Raw genomic sequence first — 27,388 nt, forward strand, 5'->3', positions numbered from 1 at the left:
TCATCATTTTTTTCATCTTAAAGCATCTTTTTAAATACACGTGAAAGACAACATGCAGATTAAAAGTAAGCAAAGAGAGACAACAATTAAAAGAAATTGTGAGGGAACAAGAGGGGGGGGGGGAAGGTGGGGATTCAGTTCAAAGTGCAGTTGGGACATTCAGGTCTCCCACTCTGTTGACTGGTCTCCTGTTAAGCTTCATCTACACCCACAGATTTCAGGTGAAACTGCCCTGATACAACACTGATCTGGAGTTTACTTCCCTCTGGAGCCAGGAGCCCGGGGAAGTGGACTGCTCATCAGTACCACCCCAAAAAAACACAACAAAAAGGCAAAAATACATCACAAACATACAGTAGATGAGGTTCTGGAAGAGCTACGATACAAAAACCAGAGTATACTGTTCACATGGTTGCTACTATCATCGGACAAACACTTAGGTATAGTTGGTCTGTGAGGATGTATCGCCCATTCTTGCATAGTGCTGACTGCCCGATTGGAAAACAGCTGTTTTGTTGTTGTTTTCTCTCTTTTTTTTTTAAATCATCAAAAATCACTACCTGCTGCATCAGTTTGGATCTGTGCACATGTTTGCTGAAGAGAAATCACAGGCAAACTTCTCCCCAATCAGCAACAAATGTATTCTTCATAAATGCCGCTTCCTGCAATCAAACAGCTGGAATATCTTCAAACCCTTCATATGAACGTCTGTTCTTGACTCATAAAGGTGAAGTTAAAGTTTGGGAGAGAAAAAAAAAAAAAGAAAAAAAAGGAAACAAAACCCACAGCGTTAGAAAGAAAGCTGAAATGTCAAGCCAGAGCTAGGTTTGAAAGTAAATGAAGAAAACTTCAGGGAAAGAAAAGGTGGTGCATTTTTCTTCAAACACAGCCCGAGCGGAAGTGAAAGAGAAGAGTGAAAGTTCAGTCATTTGGCATAAAGTGAAACCCTTCAGTCACCACGATCCCAAAAAACAAAACACTGTAACACATAGAAAACAAAAAAAAACAAAAAACAGAAGACATGGCACTTTCACTCACTGCATCATGCCATCAACCACGCAAATGTTTACATGTAGACTTGAAGGGGGCGGTAAGAGAGGAAGGGTGGACTGAGTTCATGTCACAGGATGCGTCACCAAAAAAAAAAAAAAAAAGAAAAAAAAAAAAAAAAGCCTTCACCGTGTTGGTTTAGTCATTAAGCCCCACACAAACACACAAAAGGTCCTGTCTGGAGATAACCCAGTATGTTTCACAAATAGAGAGGCGACTACACCAAACTCCATTTAGAAAAAGACAAATTTATCCTTACTTGCTTATTGACCGATGTACCGACGGATGATTTGTGCTGTAGACTTCCTTCGGTCTTCATGTGTCCCATTGCAAGCCCATAAAATCTGTGTTCTTTGGATTATTTCACAATAATGGACAGCCATGGGTGCCACATGTTCAGCAGAACAGACCATTCATGAGGATTCAAAAACAAGAAATGCCTTCAGAGCACTACAGTAGTAGCACGGATCAAAAAGTGAAAAGAGGAAAAATGTAACCTTTTTTTATAAACCAGAAACTTCTAAGTTTTAGCATATAATGCTCACTTAAAGCACAATTTGCCCGTCTTTACTCTTCCATGTCAATTTCGGTGTAATAAACAAGACCCAACCTGTCGAGTTTGTGACATCAGACGATATTAGAAGGTCTAAAATCTTTATAGGTCGTCTCAGTTCACTTACACAAAAGACGAAAAGAAAACTGTTTCGCCCCCTTTTTAAATTTTCTGCAGGAGTTTGGTGCAGCCGAGTCAAGCATACTGGTGCCAGCCACCAGGAACACAAATGCACAAACAGTCACACAAACATGACAAATACACTCCGCGTTTCTCCTTCAGTCATTCAGAGAGTGATTTAATCAAGACACCAGCAGTTTTATCTTCAGAGCGAACTTGGAGCTGGAGCGCTCTGCCTCTCAGTTTGCCGTCATCCTCCTCACCTTCGCCTCTCTTTAGCAAAAAGTGAAAAGTGCCAGTTTCTAAGATCCCCTCCCACTGGTAAGACTGTGCCCTCAGGTCTGTCCGGTTTACGATTGAGCAGTGTGTGATTGAGCGTGACAGTTTTTAACGGAATGCCCTGAGGCAGGTTGAAGCCTCCGGGAAAAGCCGAGATTGATGGAAGGAAAAGGAGAGGAGGAAGGGAGGAGTCACAACGAGGGCCACAGCCTTGATTCAGATGAACTACAGTAGAGTTGCTCTCCATATGTAGGTTAAAGATGGGAAAAGGGTCTGAGCTGCTCCAGCTGGACTTCTAGAGATATCCTTTCTTCAAGCAGATCCTGGGAAAAGAAAACAGGTGTGAGCAAAGCGGGAGTTAAAAGGAGAACAAAGTCTGTTTGCTAAAACTAGAAAACACTACTAATGTCTTCCATACCTTCAGCTGCTGCTGGAGCTCACTGTTAAGTCGTGCCAAAACAGTGTTTGTCTCCTTGTTCCTTCTGATTGAAGCCTGAATCGCCTTTTTATCCTTTCCAACTGACCTGCAAACAGAGAAATATGCTTTTTCTAAAGTGCTGATAAACACAACGCCCTGTAAAGTGTCCCCAACCAAAGCAAGTTTCTCCACCTGGGAATGGAAGGCTGAGTGGCCAGGACGGCGGCTATGACGTTAGATTTCTGTGGACCGTGCTGCTCGTCCTCCGGCCTCAGCTCGTCTTCAGACTTCAACCTTCGACGTACAGGTTTGGGGGGAGGAGCCAGGGGGCCGGAGGAGCCTTTGGCTCCCTGACGGGACAACAAAGAGTTTACCTCACTTTCACACAGTCTAATAAACAAGTGTGCCTATGAATTTCAGATTGCCTCTTGATGTTCCACACAAACACAAAAAGTTTAAAAACCACTGGTCTTATTGAGTTTAAAGTTCAAAGACGTACAGAGTTGACTGTAGCTGAGGGTCTCTCATCAGCTTGGCCGTCACTCTTAACTGTTCTCAAGGGGCCGGCCCCCTCCGAAGGCTTGTCCCCCTGCGGACATAAACAAACAATGCATGTGAAAGTGAAAGTGTTTACTCAAATGTAACACAACAGCCACAGTTAAGAAATTAAAAGATGCAGATTGCAGATGGTTTGCAACAATAATATTTCATAAGAAGTCTAATATTTAATACTAGAAGACAAAAAAAACAAAAACAAAACAAAAAAACGGTAACATGGATGAAATCTGTCAATCAATGTGTGGGTTTAGAACATTATATAACAAAGGGAAGGAAAACTAAAATAAACAACCAATTGGGGATTTTGGGAAAGAGCAAAAGAAATACATTCAAAAATCAAAAGAATCAATACATTAACATCAACATATTATACACAAAGCCAGACTATAAATGCTATCTCTGAGAAGAACTGATGTTGTCTAGAGGAGCATCATTCTATTTCCAAACCCTGACCCTCCAGGATCGACCTACCTGTCCTGGCTCGATGTGTTTGTCCACCTCTGGTAGGCTTGAGGGCTGCTCAGAGGCTGCAAAGGCCTGAAACTGGCTGAAATCTGCAAAGTTGGGCTGCTGGGGAATCTGCTGCGGGGATGTGGTGGTGAGCACCGCCGCGCCTCCTGGTATACTCTCCGCCTCTACGCGATGCCCGGTGAGTGGTACTGATGTCTGGGGAGGGATGAAAGGGTGTCGTGACAGCTTTCGTAGTATCAAAATCACAAATAATGCCAATGACACATAAAATACTTTTCTTACTTGTGTGGGAAGCGGTCGTGGAGGCACAGCAGGAGGGTAAGCTATCGTAGAGGGTTGGGGTTGTCCTGTGGCAGACGTGGCAGCAAAGGTGCGATTCATGTCCAGAGATGAGGAGCGAGAGTGGGAGGGGTGGGGACGGGGTGGAGGGGGAGGCGGGGCTACCACCTTCAAAGCCTCTGGGGACGTACCCGACTGAGACCTGAGCACATTAATGTTTAAAGATTTACACACAGGATACAGTGCTTTATTTACAACACGATTCATCACAGTTCAGGTCTGGAGTTGATCATTGAACAGAGCTGCAACATGACCAACTGAGTAACAATGTGAGGAAGTAGAAAAACCCAAAAGCATCACTTTCAGTAATTGTCAGAAAGGACAGACAGAAAATGAACGAACCTCTGCCTTGTGATTGGCTCCTGGTCTGAGGTGAAAGAGTCTGAACTGCTGTAACCATCACCTTCATGAAAAGAAAAGAAAAAAACCCCACAAGCATACAAATCATGAGAAAATTAACAAAATGGTAGTTTTTTTTTGTTTTTTTTTTAATTCTTCCACAAAAAATTGGAATCTTAGTCTGGACTATCAGCAGCTGAACTGAGGTTATGAAGGCACCACCAAGGAAAGACAAATGTGAAATGGTACTAAGATAGTGCCTTTCTACCAAATTTAAGTATTTTCTATTGTATTCACCCAGTTACATGCCAATGGATGCATTTGGGGCAACTTGGGGTTCAGTACTTTGACATGTGGTATGGAGGAGCAGGGATTGGTAGACAACTGTCTCTACCACCTGAGCCACAGACACCTTCCAACATATAAGGGAAAAATACTTCCATTTTTATTTATTTATTTATTTTTAGTCTTGATTTTTGTATGTTACTTTAAAGTATCAAGGGTTTTCTTTTGTCATTAAATCGACTGCTTGCCAGATTTCTATCTGTAATTTTGTTCTTAATGATGTAACCTATGGCTGGGCTATATCATACCGTTCACGGTAATACCAGTATAATGTTGGGCAACGATAAGAAAATGAAATATCGCGATAGAATATGGGTAAAACGCGCATGCGCAGTGCCTTTGTTTTCATACACACATGGCGTAAAAAGCATGGCGACGGCGGAGAATGAGAAGGGCGAAAGTGGATCATTGAATGAAACGGATGAACCAGAATTGGTTTGAAAAAATGCTACAACTTCAGTGGTGTGGAACTGGTTTAGCTTTCGTCCGTCAGATACACAACAAAGCACTATTTCTGGTAGAGCATGCTAGCGGGCCGTCGTTATTACCGTGTTTTTTGGAAAATACGGCACACTTAAAATCAATCCTTTGATTTTTCTGAAAATCGACAGTGCCCCTTATAATCCTGTGTGCCTTATGTATGAATTCTGGTTGTGTTTACTGACCTCGAAACGATTTTATGTCGTACACGGCGCTCAGCAATCTGTCAAATGTTTCAGTACGACTTTGCTAAGCTACGAACCCGCACCGATTGATGGATTGTTGAAGCATTACGACTATCGTAGGCAGGAGGCTCGCGGAGTGTGTGTGTGTATAACCTCTTTTTAAGTTTTGTGGATATTATACATGGTTATGCTGAGGATATGTCGGCCAGTTTCCACTGGAAATGCCTTTTGGTTAAACTGTCAGCAAGGAATTTGCATTTGCACTGTTAAAGTTTTCTATAACTTTAATCCACATAAAAAAACAGCTGCTTGTTTAAGTGAAAATACATTGCTGGGTTTTTTTGCACTAATAAAGTTGTGGAGTTGTAAAGTATTTTGTCTAGTGTCAATTATATCGTCATCGCAAATTTTCAAATGTATATCGTGATAAATATTTTTGATCATATCGCCCTGCTCTAGTCTGTCCTTAAAATAGAAAGTGGATTAAAATGGCTAAACAAATAAATAACTGCATCATGTGTCGGATGATGTTTTCGGAACACCGTAGTAAAGCTCCCTGCCATAGCAGCTCATCTTTTACTCACCTACAGTGTTGGCAGCTACAAACTTCATGGAGGCGGGTAATTTGGCTTCTTCAGACAGTTCTGGAGGTTTAGCCAGCAGAGGACTGGTAGGATGATTGTGGTCTAAATATTGGAGGAAGGGGGAGATCACAAACAGGGGAAAGTGTTGAAGCAAATGCAGTCAATCAACAGGGAAAATTAAATGTTAGCAATCGGCTGTTAGTTTGGACAAAACGTGCTCAGTTGCAGAAAAACAAAAACATGTATATGAGTAATAAAAGCTCCTGTGAGGCGCTCTTTGAATCATTTCAAATGGTGACCTTTTGGATTTTTATTACTTTCCCAATAGTGCGCACTCTGCAAAGCACAAAGTAAGCTGACTGTATTAGCACAGCTGGATGTTTTCCCACCTGTTACAATATGTTTTTTCTTCAGTATATAAAGAACATACTAGCATGCTTTCTAATGCAATTAGGTCATAATTCTGTTTCAGTCATATTAAAGTTCCTTCACGTTGCTGCCCACAAAAACAGATTTAGAGGTCTGCCTGTTGCTGCACATGTGCATCAATATCATTATTATTTATTCAACTGTAAGTCAGGATTTGGACAGTCAGTTTAAGGTCAGAGAGTTTCTCACCACTGCCAGTCCTCTTCAGCTCCATCTCCTGCATGTGAATCTTACTGGGCGTCATCCGGATGGGAACTGGGTGAACGATGGCCGTGTCCTGTGGAAAAGAGACACAGAGAGGGTCAAACCGACAGGAAGAAGATGGGTAATTTTTTTTTTTTTTTTTTTTTGCTGCTGGTCCTGTGAGGAGGAAGGGTCAACATGAAAACCTGTGTGGCACTCTTTTAGCTGACATGCTCACTGAGCATCTCATCAAACATGTTTAAATGAGAAGATGTGAAAGACCTGGAAACATATTTTCTAAATAAGCTTTTAAAAAAATAAATAAAAATAAAAGACGTGCCCATACAATTATTACCCCCCCCCCATCCTAACGACAACTAAAAACAAACAAAAGACTGTTATTGTTTCAAAAATTATTTTCCGCTCCGAGTGTGTTCTTCACAGTTGGACAGCAAAGATCCTATGCACCCATTAAGATTTGGTGCATGGATGGCAGCGGAGAATTTAGCCACAAAAAACAAATTAAAAAAAGAATTTGTGGAGCTGTTTGGGCCTGCTGTCGGTGCAGGATTTTTCCACAGCAGAGAGAGATTTGGGGCTTTTTTTACTCCTACATCAGTGGGGTTACATTTACTTAAATTCTAAATTATTCAAATGGCTAAAAATAACTGTATTAGCCTTACATTCATACACAAACTGACTGCAGAAAATTCAACGGTCAATTAAGACTAACATGGAAAACTTTGATAAATCTAATTTTTGGGAGATTTATAGGTTAAGCTTGATAAGTGTTTTGTTTTTGTTTTTAATCTTGAGTTTCAGCTCAGAATGGGAGTACATAAAAGCAGTCTAAAAACAGATGCACACTCCTGCAATATAAAACCGTATTTGAAGTCAGAGCTATTTTTGGGACAATTATTTGTTTACGGTTTAAAAATTAAAAATACATAAACGTGAAGAACTTTGACTGTTCAAAAGTAAATGCACAACAGAATTGTGCACAACCTTTAGTTCTTAATCATGTGAGGAAAAATGCATCTCTTACAATCTTAAAATGTGATTGGTGGATGTGACTCTAAAGAAAAAAAAAAGAAAAAAAAAAAGGTGATGTCCAATAGAAACTGAGCAAGCCAAATCACAACACACACTTCTATTGCTGATGCACTTAATTGCACTTTGAAAGAACATCATGCAGGCAGTGAGACAGAGAGGACCTGAGAGAGATAGAGAGAAAAAGGAGAGATCTGGAGAGGGTTAATGTCTGTCCATTAATGGTGAAACCATGCATGCTAAGTGATTGACTTACAGGGTCAGCTGGTGCAATGTTAGAGTCAAATTGGGTCAGAGTTTGTGAGCTGGAGGAGCGCTCGCTAAACGTCTCCCACTGCTGCAGGAGACAGACAGTGAGAAAAAACATGTCAGTCAGTCAGCCAGTGCAGTGACATCACACATTTACATCATCAGTCTCAGCCTCTGCCGTGATGCCACACCGACGCGGCATCATCAGCAGGCGTGGAAACAAAACGGACATTGCCGACTTTCATACACAGTCTCAAGAAGTGAGAGAGGAGGTGCTGAATTATCAGAAAATATGTTTGATGATGAATAGGATGACGTGGCACTCGAATTATAATGGATGGATAAAGAGAGAGCAACCTCACTTAATTAACCCTGAGCAATTAAGATGAATCAAACGCAAACGGAGCAAAAGCAAACAGCCTCGAGTTTAGAGGATGTGTAAAAACGACAAATATAGTCATGTGGTGCGTGCACGTTGGAACCTCGTTGCTCTGGTTCATCTCTGGCCAGGCTTGATTGAGCGAAGGCATAGAGGGAGACTTGTTGGGGGTCACCTCTACTGGTGACGCAGAGTATCCAACATCAGCAGTCTGCTCTGGGACTTCTGGAAAAAAAAAAATAGACACGAGTTAAATACACATAAATAAACTAAAAAAATCCACACAACATTACTTTTGGTTGGGATTCTTCAAAAAGATGAACTTCAGAGAAGAGCTTGAGATAAAACATTTTTTTCATGCAGTCAAAATGCCAACTACATTTAACCATCAATGGCAAAAATCGTGAAACGTCAAAGTGCAATCGTTTCTGCTTCTGAGTATTGCATAAGCACATAAGAAAGACTATTTCTCTGCTGTTTTCCTGATATGTAAAAAACAAGGTCAACACTGAATTATAACACTTGATAAACATGTTTGTTATGGCTATCAGCAACTGAGTCAATGTCAAGTTAAAAGAGGGCAGGAGAACACAAAACTGTGTCCTGAAAAGTGCAGCTCAGCCCAAAAATCAGTTAACTACTTCCAACATGCGGGTTTTGCACAATAGCGCTGTTACCCTAGGTCTAATGAGGTGTGAGATAAGAAAATGAATAAAGGGTGCAGCAGAGAGAGGAAGAGAGAGGCAAGCCTGAGCACCTGCTGAGTCATCGAGGTCAATCAGCTTTGGCATCAGGCTTTCAGGAAGCTTCTCGGGGAGGTCGTAGCCATTCTTCCTGGCCACAACTAAGTGAAAGGCAGCGCAGAATTCATCCAGGGTCAGCGCTCCATCTTTATCAAAGTCTGACAGCTCCCTTTAAACACACATTAGACAGTAAGAATATCATATCATATACGGCATTACAGCAGACATTGAATCTGATCCGACTTGCCCATTTACATGCCGCGTTTGCTGCTTAGAGCTAGTGATACTAGTCATTATGAATCCTGTCAAAACAAGTTGTGTCAACTGACACTGCACGCTTCTTTGGAAATAATCCCATAAACAGGAACTGACAACTTGTTTTTGATGAGCTCGATTAGCCACAAACGTCTTACTCATCAGCAAAATAAAGCCAGGTTGGTTTGGAGTTAACAAAGAACTGGTGAAACACATTTTCTTTGCACCAACTACATATGGTCAAACCTTTTGTCTTTGTTGATGTTTGGCATTTTTTTTTAGTAAAAATTAGTCTTGAAGTTTAACAGTTAACCATATCCAGGTTGCACATGCTGTCCGATCAGTGATGATACATTCTGATAAAGAGCAAAGAAAAGCTTCTTGGTGTTTTTAGGATTAACTGCCACACACTGCACTTGTCTAAAAAGTAAATAAAGCTTTTACTACAGCTTCCTATTAAGTTTTATAAATATGAAATTAGGGATCTTTCAATAGAACAAAGGAGCACTGGTGCAAAGATCAATGCCCATCCTGCTCTAACCTACAGCATATCCGCATGTCAAACTGTTAAATGTGGCCATCAACTCCATTCAGGTGGTGAACGCGTGTTTATGGTGCCCTTAATTTCCCTTAGATACACAAACACACACAGAGACCATAAATAGCAGAAGAGCAGTGACTCACCAAATATGTGACAATTCTAAAATCGGTAGCTTTGATTTAGTGAAGAACTCTTTTGCTGCTGAACCTGAAACACGCAGAAACCACAGTTTATTAATAACCCATGTTTTATCCTGATAGCACGTGTGTGTATTTTTGTTCCTACCAGGTATGAAGCCAGTGAGGTCAGGCTGAATTGTTTTAAACTGGTTAATGTAATACTGCCTCTGCTCGTCTGTGATCTTCCACGGATCATCGTACGTGCTGGACTGTCGCTGGATCTCATTGGTCGTTGCAGCTGAGGCTACTGTTCGTATTGTTGTGCTTTCCTACGAGAACCCATTTACAGAAACATTTAAGAAAGACGAGCATAATTAAGTATTAAGAATAACACTTTAACCTATGCAAATCCAGCTTCTTCACTGTTAGTATGTACAGTGCGTGTCTCCCTGGCCCCCTACTCATACATACAAACTTGGCACTACAAGAAATCAAACCTTTAAAGAATAATATTCAAAACTGAAACAAAACAATGGTTACAGAACTTTCAGCCTAAAGTAGAACTGACTTTTTGCTTGTTAGCTCAGAACGACAAGAAGAAAAGAGGGCATGATGTGTACCTATAATTAGACAGTGGGTACAGAGGCCTTTGCCTGAGAAATGTCACAGAAGCTGCTCATGTTTCAGTCAAGCAGCAGCGTTTGCAGATAAAGTACTGATACAAGATGCTGGCTGACATTCAAGGCCCGATTGTGGTTACTGTGATATCTCGTGCTTTATGTTTGCAGTTTCTGATGGCAGACATTTGCATCACATTTTCCAGCTAAAATACTCTGTGTGGTCATCTTGTAACTTGCTGATCTATTAATGCTCTATTGAACTGTATCACCTTCTCTAGGTCTGTATTGTGAGGGTGTACATGTGTCCTTTAATTTATAGCCTCACTTTGCTGTCTTCTCGTCCCATCTCTGCATAGTGATTGGCTAATGGTGGTAAAGATAGAATAGATCCAAAATATTTCTGAGCATTTCAGTGTTTTTATATTGGCAATGATTGACCTTAATTTTATCTCAGCTCACTTAGTAAGTGCAAAATGTCAAAAACTCCAAAAGTGGTGATTGTTGTTACTAACTGTGGGCTACACACTACCAAATACGCACACAACACAAGAGTGTTGAGTAGTTATGTTTTTAGGGGTTGTTTTTTTTACCCAAATCAAATGTTTGTTTGTTTGTTTTTTATATATATGGCCACGATTCACCTTATAGCTGTTTGGTTTAGTTCAAGGATTTCACTGGTGAAAATGAAAAAACTCATTTCCGTAATCAGAGCCCTTATTTAAAATAGTGGGTGTTCACTGTATTGTGAAAAAGAAGATTTTCACAGGACTATATGCTGTTTTGTGAAATCTGAACAAACGGCAAGACTTCTGGAACAATGACAGATAAAGCTCAGCCTAAACTTGGTCACGCAACAGGACAATGATCCCAAGCAGAGCAGCAAATCTACATTAGAATGGCTGAAAAAGAGAAGAATCATGGCGATGCACTGGCCCAGGCAAAGTCGAGATCTCAACCTGACTGAAATGTTGTGGCGGGGCCTTAGGAGAACCGCCCATAAATGAACTTCAAACTGAAGCAATATTAACAACATTGGGCCAAGTTTCAGCCACAATGATGTGAGAGATTGACAAAAATCATACGGCAACCCATTACTTCACATTATTGCTGCTGAAGTACTGAATCAGTGTAGTGTATCCAACATCCAACTAGCGCCTTGTAATTTAAGATGGAACGCTGATGTGCATCTTTCTAGCTTGCTTGTATAATGAAGCCTGTTGCAATAGGAAGCGAGTCGAACCAACAGTGCTGTACCTGGACTGATGATGGATGCATTGCTGGAAGCGTGCTGGAAGGCGGTGTGTCCGCTGTAAAACTGACCCAACTCTCCTGACCTGGAAGAGGTGGTGAGTGGGACAGCCACATGCCATCGCCAGCCACTGGACCTGAAAGGAGAAGGACAGGAAAGTATGTTTTTGCAAGTAATGTTAATTAAGAAGTTTTGTTTTCATACCATTCTTTGTAATATCTCAACTACTTTTTATGCTGGAAAAAAACAAAAAAAAAAAGCAGGCACAATTACTTTGGTCCCCTAATGACAAACTGCAGCAAGTGTCTGTGTCAGCAAATATCATTAACAGCATGTAGGCGCTGCAAACAACAGGAAGTGGTACAAATGACAATTTATCACTGGAGTCAAAGCTAAAAGCAACTTTTACCACACTGTCACTTCTGTTTGCCCTTAGAGATGTTATTGTTATCATCTGCTGCTCGTGAGTGCTTGCAAGTGAAACCCCTGTCACATGCATTACCTTTTTTTTCTTTATTGAGGGCAAAAAAGAAAGAAAAAAAGCCATTTTAACTCAAATTGTTGCCACTTTTCTTTCTCTTTGTCCTTATTTTCATTATCAACAAATTTGCTCATCATCATCTTAAATAATTATTTAGTCTATAAAACATCTGAAAAGATTTGAACATTTTCCAAGATGAGTCCAGAAGCCCCACGTGCCTGGCATTCAGACCTTCTGTTTACGATGGGCACCCAATCAGAAGATGGGTCAAGGGATGATTTGCATCCGTATAAATAATAAGGATTGCTTTGAACTGTGAATGGAAATAAATGCAAATGAAAAGCTACTCAAGCAGAGTCTAAGATTAGAAATATGTTGTTGGAAATAGGCAGAATAGTTCTCCTTTTGAGAAACTATCATTAAGAAGTGGGTCACCTGTTTGTGGTTCTCTGAACTGCGTCCACACGGCTCCAGTTGCTGCCACCACAGGTTGTCGCTCTGCGTTTCCTCCACTGTGTTGCCGCTTGTGCTTCCTCCAGGAATGAGGTGAGGTTGGGGGAGACTGGTGAGGGGAGACCACTGGGGACGTTGGTTCAGGCTGGTGACATATTAAAAAAAAGAAAAAAAAACAAACCGATGAAATAAACAAGCAGTTAAAAAGACATTTAGTACACATATAAGGAATCAGCAAACTTTAATAAGCATGATTTGAAGGTGGTAGTATTACTGCTTTAAAACAGTTCAGTGTTTTGGGCGTTAACCTTTAGATCACATCTAATACACAACAAGACGTCAATCTTCAACACGCCACATCCAAACCAAGACCAATAACTGCTACATCAATCAGTTCTTATCTGCATCATCACAGATAAGGGATGCTGAAGGAACTAGTGAATGATTATGCAGCACATACAAGTTAAAACTTGCGAAAGAAATCTAAATAACTGACACACGTGTCAACACACTTAAGTCCGCAGCAGAAAACTTCAGAAAGGAATGTATTCAAACGTCAAAGTCCTTCCAGAGGCAAGTCTTCCCACTCTGGACACTTATTTGCAGTTACTTTGAAGCAACATTGACTTTAATTTCAATGAGTCATGGACACATAAAAGCGACAAAGAAATTCACCACTCGAATCTGGTAAAGATCACTTAAAAATTTCATGACTTTTCCCCCAAATGGAGGCTTTGAAAAGAATTTATCATTTCCACCACCACTTTGTTGCTCTGCTATAGATTTCAATTCAAGATGCTTTGAGTGTCCCTTTTAATGTCTCTGTCAAGTATACACAGGAAAAACACAGGAAACACAGCAGCTTATCTCCAAGTAACCACTGGGTTCAGTTGTTCAAAGAAATATTAAGTTTGTATACAATCGTCCCTGCAACATCGATTCTTGCATTTGCTACTACCAACCTGTGATTCTATAGTAGTTGCCAGGGGCTGAATGACCTCGTGGACAGGAAGTGAAGTGGATGAGGGATGTCCTTTCTTGTTCTGGTGACCCCTGCCAGGTGGCCTGGGTATTACTGCAGTACCGGGGGCAGGGTACAATCCCTGACTGTCGGGATCTTGGTACAGTGCAGCATGTCTCGCTTCTGCCTCATTCTTCCCCACCACAAACCTTGGCAACGGTAGATCCTTGACTGTCAAGACACAAATTAAATTCAGTTTCAATATTTGTTCAGCAGCAGCTGAAAACTTCAGTGCACTAGAGTCCAGAAGTTGCTTCTGGCTTTCGAGAGAGAAAAACCGACTACTGACTCCGTAGATTTCCCAGAATCCTTGTGCCTGCTGCAATCAGCTGACGTTTATAGGGTTTGGAAAGAGAGTAACTGCTGTAAAATGGGAACAACAGTATACCTTTCAGAAAGAGCCGTTTCCTCAAATAGAAAATGAAACACACTGCCACACCGAGTGTATGTTTGCTGTCTCTTAACTCTTAATGCTGAGGACTTAAAACAAAGATCTGTGATAAACAAACACAGGAATACAGTCCGTGCCAGCATGCCTGCTCTAAGACTGAAAATTTCTACCACACTGTAGCTTGCCCATTTTTGTTTTTCTTTTTTTCCCCCCTTGGGGAATGTATTTTTTTCTGTTTGCTCTATCTTACAATGCTAAAGACACCTTTGAAAAAATCCTGGATCCAGACCAAATCAAACGTTAATCCCTTCTATGTTGGGTCAACCTCTGCTAAAAAACTAATGCAAATCTGTCTCAGGCAAACCAATCCAATCTCAAGGAGGTAAAGACGAGCGAGGCAGGACTTTCTAAACTCCACAGTTATTTAAAAAAAAAAAAAAAAAAAAAAAAACTGATTCAAAAATTCAACGTGTGCCACAAAACTATGGTTGAATGAAGCAGGGTTTGTAGTTTTTAGGCAGCCTCATTGGCAGATACTGAACTGATACTGGTACTAATATTGTTAACCCTAACCCTTTCTACTGGTGTTTATGGCTTTCTCAGAGAGTGGGTAAGCAAACAGACCCAAGACCAAGACACCCAAATAAGCTAATCCTGTTGTATATGACCCCACTATGGTTTCAGTGACTCAGCAACAAATTGATTAGCTAGTGGGAAGAAAGTGATCTGGATTTTTTTTGCCATACATTTTTTTCTTCCTCCACCAAAAGTACAAGTCGTTTGCTGCTTCAAGCATTGTGAATATGAGAATCTACTTTTAAGAAAAATAATCAGTTTTAACAAAAGGTTGAAATTTCCTTTAAACCTACTAACAATATCCTCTTATATCTCTAAGTTAAGTCTGGTTAAAAGAATTGTTTCACCACAGGATTATTATGTGCAGCGCTCTGTCTTTTAGTAAGCACACAGAAACCAAACCACCGCCTTTGCTTCTGAACGCCTGTATTATTACCCCAAAAGCCTCCGCTCCAGAAATAACTTTCTATTTAATATTTTGGAACAACTGTGGTGACTTCAAGCTTTCTGAAAGCACTGAGTAAACTAAACATTTTTTCCAAATCCTGTAATTAACTGTCTACTTCTGAGAAAGCACCAACTTTACAAAGAGAGAGTTGAGGGCGAGGTTTACCGAGCTCAAACATCCCTAAATCTTTTGTTAGAAGGAAGTGACTTGTTTGCTTCCTCATATTGTTGTCAAATTATGAAATCGATTTTGCAATATATTCAGGCCAAACTGATCATGTTGCATAGAGGATGAGTGTGACATCGTGCGCCGCGTTTTTCCTTATCTTTTTCCTCGAGAGAACTCAACAGGGACAAATAGAAAAGCGCAATTTTGCAGTCAAACCCACCATGGCTTCATTGTTTACTTAAGATAAATAGGGAAGTCATCGAAACAGCTCATACTATTACAATCATCTGGTGACACAAATAAATGGCCAATACTATTCCAATCAGCAATGTGATGCCATCTGCCCCATCAACTAATCAAGATGAGCCATTTTTCCATTTAAAATGTTCTCTTTTTACAGCTTACTTTTAATGTACCAGTGTTTATTTTCCCAGTTTTAAAAACACAGGGTTATGAGACACCCTATGTATCAAACATCCAGCGTATGAAATAGATTCTCCAAAAGCTAAAAAGTTCCTTTTGGATTCTTCTGGATCAGACAGCAATTGTTTGTTTTCTTTACATAAATACATTCTCTAATTTGATCCATTTTCATTTAATTTCAGAGGGAGGCAGTCGTAATAGTGAAGACGCAAGGAGCAAAGGCAGTCACAGAGTGAATGAGTTTAAATGCCTGGGGTCAAACCTCTAAAGCGACAGACAGCGCACAAGAGAGGTGAAGAACAGAGTCCAGTCAGGGCAGAGCGGGTAGAGACGAGTGTCAGAGGCGATTTGTGACAGAAGGATAGGCCCAAGAGTTAAACTGGAAAGTTTACAGGATGGTAGTGAGACCGGTTATGACGGAGATGAAGGTGGCAGACTTTTTTCCTCATGAGTGACAGGATTAGAAATGAGTACATCAGAGGGACGGCTCAGGTTGAGCAGTCTGGACAAAGTTAGAGCGGTAAGGCTGAGATGGTTTGGACATGTGCAGAGTAGGGATAGTGGATACAGCCGACAAAGGATGTTAACTATGGAGCTGCTAAGCAAGAGGAAAAGACAAAGAGGAGTTTTTTCATGGACGTAGTGAAAGAGGACATGCAGAATTTTGGTGTGACAAAAAAGGACATTAGGAATAGGGTGGGAGCCCTGCAGGGATCAGGCATAAGAAGAAGAATCTGATTTGTGTCTATGAATGTAAAGAGTCCTTCCAAAAGCTCTATTAACCATATCTGGATCTATCCCAAAAGTTACTCGCTTATACAATGGCCCAAGACTCAAATGTGGTAAAAAATAAAAAAATAAAATAAAAAAGTATTAAATAATCCTGCTAACATACAAAGAAACAGCTTTAAAAAAAAACATGAGAACATGCTTGTATGAAAATCTTAAAATACACTGCACCACATGCATGCAGTTCTGAGATAAATACCTTTTTCTTATCAAAAAAACCTTTAAGACTCTAATTGACAAATGATAGTTCTGCCATTAAATGTAATTGATTGGTGATGAAGAGAACAGCTGTCTCTGAAATTCATGAAACTCATTTCTAACCTGAAACATTTTAACTAGCCTGAGAACAACAGTATATCTCTATATAACCAAAGTCTAAAAGTACTTCAGAGAGGACCTAGACCACAATTGTGTAATGGTATTGTTTAGAAATCAATGCACAACAATGACAATGACTCACTTCGATTTATGGACTCACCCGAGTTGAGGCTCTCCACCCTCAGAGGCAGCCCTGACTGGGCGATGGCGATGAGCTTCAGAGCGATGTAGAACTGGCTCCGACCGAAGTGACCCAGCCGAGTGGCTCCACATAGCTCTGTGATCTAAACCCACGCACACAAGGACAAGGGAGAACAGTTAACAACATTGTATTCATCTGAAAGAGCAGCTTTTTCCTCTAAGCAAACATAGCATCCAAGTAATAAAAAGGAGAATAAACAACAGCTATCGTTTAGTGTCTGTTTAAATTATCCGATGAACTGTTCCCTTAAGAATGGTCTCATCTGCCATGTTCACAAGCAGATGTCCAGTGTGTTCTATGCGTAAAAAGTCTGGTTATCATGTTTTGTAGTCCTTTACAAAACAATGAAACGGCCTTCTACACACAAAAGATAAAGTGGTTAAAAGAAACAACTGAAACCTCAGGATTAGTACTACTGGTAAGATTTTATAACATGAGGATAACTGTTTAAGAGGGTGCCCTTAAGTGCTGCGAGTCACTCAAAAAAAAAAAAAAAAAAACTGCCACAGCTGACCAGCGATCCTTTTCTTGCCGATGAGGGACTTTATCCAAGTATGACTGGATACAAAGCAGCAGTGACTTTTCTCAGCCTGTTACAACATGACACTGTAGCAGTATGTGTCTCACGGGCCAACACAGAGCTCAGTGTAGATTCTGGAAGTGGTAGGATTACAACGCTCCTTAATTCTCCCACCACACAGCCCCCCCCCTCTTGACCTTGAAAAGGATGCTGACTCACAAACTGCAAATATTGGCCATGCTGAGAGATCTGGAGTCACAAGAATGGGCTGCTGCAGTTTAACTGGCTACTCATGACTCACAGTTGTCAGAGCAGGGACACTCTGCAATCTGACCAAGAAGGCAATCCGTATTTGAGGGTTAATAAACAAAGTCTCCACTTCTGTGGATCACAGGCGTGCAGGCACAGGCATTTCCACCATGTTAGCCAGTAATGAACAAAAAAGGCAGATGTTGATGGAGGGAGAAGACAGGAAAGAGTGGGCAGCAAGAGCAATGAGAAGTATTTAGTGCGTTAGATACACAGTTCAACACATACCCACAGAAAGGTAACTGAAGAGGGCATGCCAGCTTTTATTGCATGTATAATATGTCAGTTAGAGAAAAAAAAACTCAATAAAGAAATAAATTGTGTGAGTTGTCTACCTACTCTGTTTAGCTAAGGCTAACATTAGCCAGAAGAAGGTGTGTCTCTCTTGCTGCGCAGCTCTGCTAAGCACCCGGGCTAAATAACCACAACGACACTGGCTGACAGGACAGCTCCAACAGTCAGCCTGCCAGCCAAGTTTACCAAAAATCCCCCAATGGCCCTTCGTTTCACGCACACCTTCACAGTCTGAATGATAACACGGTTACGCTAGCTTACCTGCAGGACAACTTCGCTGGGTAGCTGGGCCGCCCGGAAAAGGTCAAGAACTCTCCCGTTGGAAGCCACTTTTTTAGTGTTGTCCGTGTCACAGTAAACGAACAAATCCGAGTAATATTTCTGCTCGACATCACTCAGCGTTAGACTTTCCATCGTAGTACCAAATGAGCCTGAAAAGAACACAAGTTGGCTGTTGATTAGCCCTTAGCCAATGGCTGGGGCAGGATCCAAAAAATGGGCGAGACTTCAGGATCCCAACTTAGCTAAGCCGAGCTAACGTTGAGGTTAGCTGTTGTAATGATGTTCCCAACGCGCCTTATCCCAATCTCTGTAAACGTCCCTAATACTGTGTACCAAGCAGGAGCCGATCCCAACTCGAATATTCAAATAAAGGTTGCTTTCACACAGTTAATAACTTGTTGGGCCAGCCAAGCCAAGTAGCCAACAGCTGGCTAGTAGTGCAGCGGGCTAACAGCTACCTTGAATCAAAGTCAGTGGCACTAACGTTAGGCTAACTAGCAAAGTGCGTCTACCTCCCCGACCCGGACATCTACCGCCGTGATCTCACGTTACAGCACTTCTTCTCGCTGTAATCCGTTACAGGAGGGTGTTTCTGCCCTTCACTAGAAACACATTCCTCTGCGGGGCCGTCAGAAGTAAAGTTTCAGGGTCTCTTGGTTCCTTCCTCCAGTGATCATAGCCGCCATTCCTGCCACCAGTGTCAAGTCACGCGGAGTTAAGAGGAGACTTCCGGTCCGAGTCTTCAGATTAAAGAAAAACATAGCGTTCACTCAGAAGCATCTAGTTTTATAGATTGTATACATGTATTATTTTTTATGTTATTTTATGTTATTTTTTATAAAATATCATCCGCCTCTCCAAGGTGGTGTCGGAGAGGCGGATGCTGTCCAAGATAAAGACAATGTTGGATAACACCTCCCACCCACTCCATGACATGTTGGTCAGTCACAGGAGCTCGTTCAGTGAGAGACTGAGATTACCGAAAAGCACCACTGAACGACACAGGAAATCATTCCTGCCTGTGGCCATCTCCCTGTACAACGCATCCACTTAACACACTGTTTGCTGCTACAACTACACATGTTTCTTTTCCAAATATTTATTTATAAGTGACTTATGTATGTATGTATGTATATATATGTATATATTGTACTATTCTTAGTTAGTTATTGTCTGTCTTGTCTTAATGTTGGTTTAAAATGGAGCACTGTAACAAAAAATAATTTCCCCCAGGGATCAATAAAGTATTCTGATTCTGATTCTGATTCTGATTTTGTGCTGGAAGAGTAAACTACATATAACTATACACTTGACAACTTTTGTATTCACTTCGCCTGCAGTTCAACTATTTTAATATTTTCATAGTGATTTAAGTTAAATTATTGTTTTGCCATTAAAGTACCAACATTTTTAGGCCTTTGAAAGAATATAAGAACTGTATTTTGATTTTACAATTTTCACTGTAATTGAACTTTTTTGAAGTCCCCTTTTATTTTCTATTTCTTTATAAACCTGTTACAACCAGTTGATGAGAAAAGGTATTTGCCTCCTTCCTTGTCACACTTAACTTAAATGTTTCACATCAACACACACATTTTGTTAGACAAATATAACAGGAGTAAATATACACTGCAAACTGTAAGTGATGGAATTCTGCTCTTTACCAAAAAATCCTGAAGGAGATTGTCCAACCATCAGTTTGTTCAGTTCTTGGGTTATGCAGCAGGATAATGATCCAAAACAATTGAGCAAGTCTGCTTCTGAATGGATTAAAAAAAATGAGGGTTTTGGTGTGCCCTACTCAAAGCCCAGACTTAAACTTGAGATTGGGATTCTTTGGCATGACCTTAAAAAGGCCATTAATCCTCAAAAACCCTTCAGTGTGGCTGAATTATAACACAAGCACAAAACAGTTGATCAAAATTCCTCCACAGAGGCGTGAAAGCCTCATTGCCAGTTATGACGAACTTTGGATTGCAGTTCTTGCTGCCAAGGGTGGCACAACCAGTTATTAAGTTAAGGGGCAATTACTTTTTGAATGGAAAAAAAATGAAATATTTATGTTAAAACTGCATTTTATTTTTACTCAGGTTATCTTTGTGCGACATTAACAATAGTTTATTAATCTGAAACATGTAAGTGTAACAATTGCAAAAAACTTGGAGATATTTGACCCTAGGTATTTAGAATCAGATAACAAATGTAAAAATATTTATGATTAAAACAAAACATGCAATTTTGTGCAGTTATTTTTGTTTAGGATAAAACCACAAATGGATGACAGAAGTTGTGGCATATTTCTGTGTAAATCTGTGCTCCACATTAAGCCCGAGGCCTCATGTTTGTGGCATCTTTGTATTTATAAAGGAAAACGCCCAATTTAACTTTTACAATCGGTAACAATTAAATTGAGCAGTCTTTCCCTAAGTCTTATCATGTGGGAGCCTTTTAAAGAAAGACAAGAAAAAAATCTGATGTAATGACATCTGTTCAGATTTTCCATTAAATGTTTCAATTTAACTAGTGAATCATAAATGAGATAATTAATTGTCAAGTTCTGTCACTGGTGTCAAACACTCAAAGCATTTTCTAAAAATGGAATAGAAGTTTTCTTTTATAGCGAAGTCACACTCTATACACTTCCGGTCTCAGTTCAGGTTTCTCATGAGATAGCTTGACACTTCGCGACGTCCGAGTTAGCGCGAGCTTGCTTGGGCTCGGGGACCCGGATGAGTAATTTCCAAAATAAAAGCTGCACTCATATCATGGTTTATAATTGATAGAGACGCGACTTGATACTGCAGTGGCTATACAGATGTACATGTCCCCCCCCCCGCAAATAAGTCGCCCATTGTTGTTGTTTTTTTGTGTCTGATATTCTGACATTTAACTCCAATGATTAGTTGTGTGGCCATTTGAAATGTTTTCACACATAAAGTCGTTTCTTGGAACTATGTAACAAAACAATAAATTGTTTTCTATTTATTTCACTCTGGTTCTTGTTGGAACCGTCTTGACGTCTTGGTGACACATTTGCAACAGTCAGCTACTTGGGGGAAAAAAACCCTTTTTAAGATCTGCTTCTCACTAGTTCTGTATAGTGCTCTTTAAACATAAAATAAAGAACATGTTAATTAAACTGCATTTTGATACATATTTTTAATAAACTTGTTGAATAACTGCAACTTTTTGGGGCCCTCTGAGTTTTTATGCCTTTGCTCGGTTAGTAATCCTTCACATATGTAATATTTTCCATTGTTCTAAACACTATGATGATGGAGTCACTGCTTTGTTATTTGCAGTGCATGCATAAGAGGTATAGGGATGGGGTGGAGAAGAATAGAGTTCAATGTGCAGAACAAAAAGTAACAGCATTTGGAGTCAGCACACTATTCTAACAAGCTCTTTCTGTGTTGCAATGGGACTTGTGTTCGCTGAGCACCTGTGTGTTTCTTGGAGACGCAAGAAATAGTTTGGAGAGGCCGAAACGTAGGACAACACGCGGTCTCCTGCCTCTTCAATACCTTATATGGGCCACAGCCCATCAAACTATCGGCAGCGTGTCACGATGAAGTCAGATGAGCGCTCGTGTTGCCTTCATATGTTGTAGGGAATTTGTCACATCTACTCAAATTAAGCCAGTAAATGAAAACAGTTGCACATTTTCACAGCATTCCACTACGAGTAGGTAATTATTAGTTAATCGCGGAAATGTCTGAAATTTGTGGCTTGTTGGACAAGAGCTTCTGTACTTCTGATTTATGGGGGGAACATTATACACATTGTAAACTGCAGTTTGTGGGGAATAGCATACATTTCGTGACTTTACAGCATACAAGGAGTGTCCTCAAGGGAACTAGCTTTTGAACTAGAGTTAATAATTACCTCATTTAGAATATAAACCATTACTGGATTTGTTTACGACCTAAGTACTAGTGTTGGCTCCCAAAACAAAATATTGGTTGGGCTCTATTGTGAAGGGATTTTTGTTGTTGTTGTTGTCTTGTGTTTTGTTGTAGAATACTTTGATCCTAAGGTAAAGACATCTCAGGACATCGGGTACAGATCTTTAAATTGCTCCCACAGGTCAATTACAGCTGTGTGTACTTAAAAAAACAGGCTTAAAACAGGTGTGACAACTTCTATCTTATGTGTTTGTAAAGTTTTTGTTCTGTTATTTTTATTGCCTGGAGACATTGTAGAGCTTCACACATGTGCTATATAAATAAACACTAACACTGCATTATCTTTACATGCATATTCTTACTAAGATAACTTAGTGATCTCATGCTTCTGTTTAATATTCTTATTTTTTGAATATTAAACACATTCACTCCGTTCGTTTTACACCACTTTGTTGTTCCATTTCTAAAGGGTGGAGTTCTCCGAGCGCACTCTGAACGCAGCATCATTTTCCACCGGTGCCGATTCATCAGAAAGTCGTCCCTCACCTCATTACAAGCAAAAACAAGCCCAAGTAATCAGGTAAAATTCATATCCTTGTGTCGGTGTTATAGTCGCTTGTGTTACATCGTTTTCCATCATTTATTCCAACCGTTCATCGGTCTGAATAACTCCTCGCTCCCCTCTCAGCGGAGGATTTGTCGGATGTTAGAAGCTAATCATACCGGCGAGCTCACATCTGCCACTCAGAGGAGTCTTTTCTTTTGCACCTGAAGTCGCGTAAAACATCGCCGAGCTGCTAATATTATTCAGCACTTGAGAATGTCTGCACATCTCTGAAATAAATCAACTGCAAGAAGTATTTATTAGCAGGTTTGGCTAGCCGTGAACGCTAATCCCTTACTTCCGCATTGATGAGTCCGCCCTGCTCGTGTTGGAGCTTGTTGCATTGCTGCAGTCAGTCCTCCTTTTATATGTTGTACTCATACCGAGTGCCTTTATATGTGTCTGATATATATATAATTAAATTGCATTTATTTATGGGTTTACTGGACTTTGAGTTTGTTTTCTTTTAATGAAAGTCCCCCAGCTCCCAAAACACCCTTCACAAAAGGAACAAAATTGAAAAAACGCCTTTCTGATAATCCCAATTTCATGATTAGAATAAATGTTAAGACTTTTGTCTAAAATGTAAAAAAAAAAAGAAAGGAAAATTTGGCGCATATTTATTGACGAAATACAGCTCTTTAACTTTAATTACTGCACTTGCTGTTAAATCTAGCCTTGTTTTTCCAAAGTCAGAAAATTCCTCTACTGGTGGATGATCACTCAATAAATCAGTCAGATTTTGTTCAGATGACACCAGATATGTCTGTTTACAGTGCTACACGGATGTTTATTAGACAAAAAGTAAGTACCGGTAATGTGTAATGGTAAGACTTTCAACGTGTAAAAAGAAAAAAAAACAGATCTAAAATTACATAAAAAATGGCCTGTAAGTACAATAGAAGACATTAGACAAAATAAAATGCATCACAGTGCATAGACTTCATTGTGTTTTAATGCACAATAATCTATAAGCTCTACTCATTGATTTAAAAATGTAAGGTAGATCAAATGTAACAAATCTACAGATTAGATCAAATGAGGAAAGTGTAAATAGAAATAAATTGTCTGTTTACCATATTCAATCAAAAGCTGGGCTGAAGATGTTTAAAGATTTCAACACTTCAGCTGCTCTCTTTCTCTACAGCAGACTGCTTCGTGACTCAGAGTGTAAAAGTTAAAAAATCTGCCTCCTCAGCTGTGTTGTCGTGCACTTTGGAACTACTCACAGGATGTAGCATCCATACTGCACCCTACGCACTGAGGATGTGAGACATGAATACTGGAGCAAGAAGACCATCAGGGGCTTTTAAAAACAAGTAAATAGATTTTAAAATCGATGTAGGAGCTGACAGGCAGCCAAGTTTTATGTAGTCTGGCCAAACGCCCTGGCAGCAGAGTTATAAATCAACCATAATAATCTAAAGCACTGCAGTAGTAAATAGACAAGTTGGGTCAGAATTGTGCAATACAGGTTTAATTGTTTAGTTTCATGTCTAGTGCACTCAAAACCGTGACGTCAGATTTAAAGCTAATGCAACTATTTGCATTTTGTTTCGCCTGCAGCAACAATGAACGTCTCCCATGAAATTGATTTGCTGGTTCAAGAGATCCAGCGACTCGGCAGTAAAAGTAAGTCAAAACTGTCATTGTATATTGCTGAATGACATGGTTTGCCTTGAAGTACTTTGATATATTATCCCATGAGCTTTAATAAACAACAATCATGCAGTCATCCAGTGTTGATTTGTGGTTCTGACCACTTCTAAAGCAGGAAACAAATAAACTCAGAGTTATGCCATTTGCAGCAGGGGTGTGTCAAGGTTTTTTGGAAACAGGGTGGCACTGCCACGTTTGTGGAGGGTGGCCTCTATAAACACAGCAGTGGATCAAACCACTCTGAGTTAATGCAGGTGTGTCCATTAGTTATTTTACAAATACACATAATAGGCATGAATGTCTGTAATTGTGGGGATCAATTGAAATGATTTGGTACTTTAATTGGAGTAAAAAATTAGGTTGTTTCATTTTATTTTGAAATTGAATTGAGATTGAAATCGCTACAGTCATTTTAATTGACTGCCCGAAGCTGTAACGATCGTTTAAATCTCTTATTTCAGACGCTGACGGTAAATGTAGCGTAAAGTTCGGGGTCTTGTTTAATGACGACCGTTGTGCCAACATCTTCGAAGCGCTGGTGGGCACCCTGAAGGCCGCCAAGAAGAAGAAGGTGATCGATTTCCAGGGGGAGCTGCTTCTGCAGGGCGTCCACGACAACGTTGACGTCATCCTGCTCCAAGAATGAGAAGCCGGTGTTGGGATAGGACAGCCTTCTAGCAGCTGCGGATCTTTCCTTCACAAGGCTCAGTATTTGAACTGAACTGCAATAACCAATCGGATTTGACCTAACAGTACACCGGCAGACTCAGCTGGCATGTCTGCATAGGATTGTTTTGTTTTTTTTGCTTTCTATGTGACAAATTAAGTAGTGATTTTGACCACAGATCAGGAATATAATACTTTGTGCTAATGCATTCACTTGCCTCTCTACAGTTTATTATCATAACCTGAGATGACCCACAGGACAGCATGCTCACTAGATTTAGCTGCTTTAGCAAACTACTGTACACTTTTCATTTGCTCTCTCTAATTGTTTGTGACTGATACCAAGCTGCACTAGGCTAATCCTCCCTTTGGTAGTGGGAGTTACGACCTCATTACTTGGTGCGTGTAACTGCTTTAAAATCTTGTCCAGCTCTGAGACAAAGGGTAGTGTGTGCTCTCCAACTGTGCCACCAAACGGCCATTCCAGTAATTGTTTACACAAGACATGTCTACTACCTCTTATTTGCCCAGGGCTTTTGGAAATTCAAGAACATCTCCGTGATAGAAACTAACTAAATGACAGCTCAAGTGCATTAAAAAAAAACAACAAAAAAACCCACTTTTTTTTTTGTACTGCGATGTGCTAAAGTCGTTTTTATTCCATCTTTTTATACGTAGTCATTAGTGAAATTTCTCTGCTAAACAAACTCCAAAAATTGCCTTTTCATAGAAATAGCTGATGAGCAATGGCGAATGTATTTTTTGTGCAGTTTTTATTAATGTATAATTACAGGGTGATTGGTGCCAAATGCTAAAGGTGACTCAGGACCAAAACAAAGCAACCAAAATCTGTTTAACTATCGTGCTGCGGCTTAAATTAGAGATACAAAAGGTGCATTTGCAGTTTTGTTAGTTTCTTTAATTTTAGCACTGTTTTGTACTGTAGGTCAAACAAAACTTAGCAGACCAGGCATGACCACTCTTATATCAAAATTCAGCAGTTATAGGTGATTTATTCTGTTTTAGCCATTTTTGTTATCAGTTTTTCTGAAATATCATCAACAGCCATTCCTGGCCCACTATGGAGGCCCAAAGCAGTTCAAATTAATAGAAAAAGAAAATTGTGAGTTAAGTAATTTCCTGAATAACTATTGATATGGTTGATTTAAAACAAAAAACAGATGTTTGAAATCAGCATGGAGTATTAATCAAATGGTAATTCCTATTCATTTTGATTTGGAGCAAAGGCAAGACACATCCGGTTGTAAGCTAGCCCGCTTCTTTCTACTAATAAGAGAGTTTATTCTGACTGAAAATTTGGGAAAATATTATTCACAATGTTCTTGTTTTACAACTGCATCACTCTTTCCTGGTGGTGTCGATGGACAGACAAGACACAGCCATGAAAAATTACATTTGCAAATCTTTACAGATAAATTCCTTTGTAAACTAAAATTTAGTTTACAAAGTTTAAACACAATTTATCTTAGTTAAGTCATTTAATGTAAATTAATATCGTTTTGAGCACTTTGGACCTCCATACATTTGGAAAATCTTGAAGCTGTTTGAATGTGTAACATCTTGTAGCTGACACCTCTTTAATAAAGTCATATCCTTTTTTTTCTGTTTTAAAATTAGGCCTCCATCATGTTATCAGTCACATTTTTCTGCTTCTCGTGATGCGAAGCTGGTTATCAGCCTTGTGAAACGACACCTGGTCTGCTAGTTTTTTTGACCCATGTCACGTTCACTGCTGTTGTGTCAGACTTGCTAAATATTTTACATTCAGGTGTATTTGTTTAAGCTTGACTTGAAATGTGTATTTCTCTCTTTCTCAGTATCAATGGCACAAATGGATCCAGCTCGATTATGAATGAAACTAAACTGTAACCTGATCACAGAAACGTGCTGCTTGCCATCCTGCTGATGCTCAGGCGTGACTTTCGGGTGACTTTCGAAGCACAAATGCAAATTACAAGCGAACGTTTGGCAGGAGGGAGAACGTAATGATCACTGCCGAGCCAATACCTCGAGCCATTTCTGTGAACAAGTGGGACGCCTGTGTGATGTGTTCAAGTGTGTCATTACTGTGTTTTCTATTGGCAATAACACATTCCTACAAGAGGTTTGTGTTACTGTGGAATACATTCCAAGGAATAAAATCTTTACATGCGAAGCCTTGAAACTTCTTTGTTGTTTGTTTCCTTGTGTGTTTTATGACTCTAGATGTTAAACTGAGGAAGATACTCATCTAAGCACTGTAATAAAAGATTGTGTAATGGTTTATGGGCCACTATGGTGTGGTGTGAGAATACTGTGGTAATGGCAAACTTATTAGCAT

The 27,388-nt window shown here is 40.0% G+C and overlaps 2 protein-coding genes across 6 annotated transcripts; one reads left to right on the top strand and one right to left on the bottom strand.

Annotated features, from left to right (window-relative positions):
• Window positions 1–1,885: 1,885 nt before the first annotated feature.
• Window positions 1,886–18,944, bottom strand: reps1 (RALBP1 associated Eps domain containing 1). 5 transcript variants are annotated; one of them, XM_085432257.1, is made up of 20 exons: window positions 18,761–18,944; window positions 18,193–18,362; window positions 16,767–16,890; window positions 13,435–13,664; window positions 12,455–12,617; window positions 11,544–11,674; window positions 9,836–9,998; window positions 9,694–9,757; window positions 8,769–8,923; window positions 8,115–8,236; window positions 7,640–7,720; window positions 6,340–6,427; window positions 5,722–5,823; window positions 4,131–4,191; window positions 3,732–3,930; window positions 3,450–3,644; window positions 2,920–3,009; window positions 2,613–2,770; window positions 2,421–2,526; window positions 1,886–2,325 (listed from the first exon to the last, which is right to left on the bottom strand). In XM_085432257.1, exons 2-20 carry the CDS (start codon window positions 18,343–18,345, stop codon window positions 2,257–2,259), a joined length of 2,454 nt encoding a protein of 817 aa, XP_085288383.1. In that variant the 5' UTR covers window positions 18,346–18,362; window positions 18,761–18,944; the 3' UTR covers window positions 1,886–2,256. The 5 variants fall into 5 exon arrangements, with proteins under 5 accessions (XP_085288383.1, XP_085288382.1, XP_085288380.1 ...); XM_085432256.1 differs by having other exon boundaries at window positions 18,747–18,944; XM_085432254.1 differs by having other exon boundaries at window positions 18,726–18,944.
• A 3,655-nt stretch (window positions 18,945–22,599) lies between these two features.
• abracl (ABRA C-terminal like) lies at window positions 22,600–27,232 on the top strand. The gene is made up of 3 exons (XM_085432262.1): window positions 22,600–22,698; window positions 24,289–24,354; window positions 24,843–27,232. Exons 2-3 carry the CDS (start codon window positions 24,294–24,296, stop codon window positions 25,025–25,027), a joined length of 246 nt encoding a protein of 81 aa, XP_085288388.1. The 5' UTR covers window positions 22,600–22,698; window positions 24,289–24,293; the 3' UTR covers window positions 25,028–27,232.
• The last annotated feature ends 156 nt before the right edge of the window (window positions 27,233–27,388 follow it).

This window comes from Copadichromis virginalis, linkage group LG15 (genome assembly GCF_057382275.1).
Source record: "Copadichromis virginalis isolate Kocher_CV1m ecotype Utaka linkage group LG15, C_Virginalis_male_GT1.1, whole genome shotgun sequence".
Lineage (NCBI taxonomy): Eukaryota > Metazoa > Chordata > Actinopteri > Cichliformes > Cichlidae > Copadichromis > Copadichromis virginalis.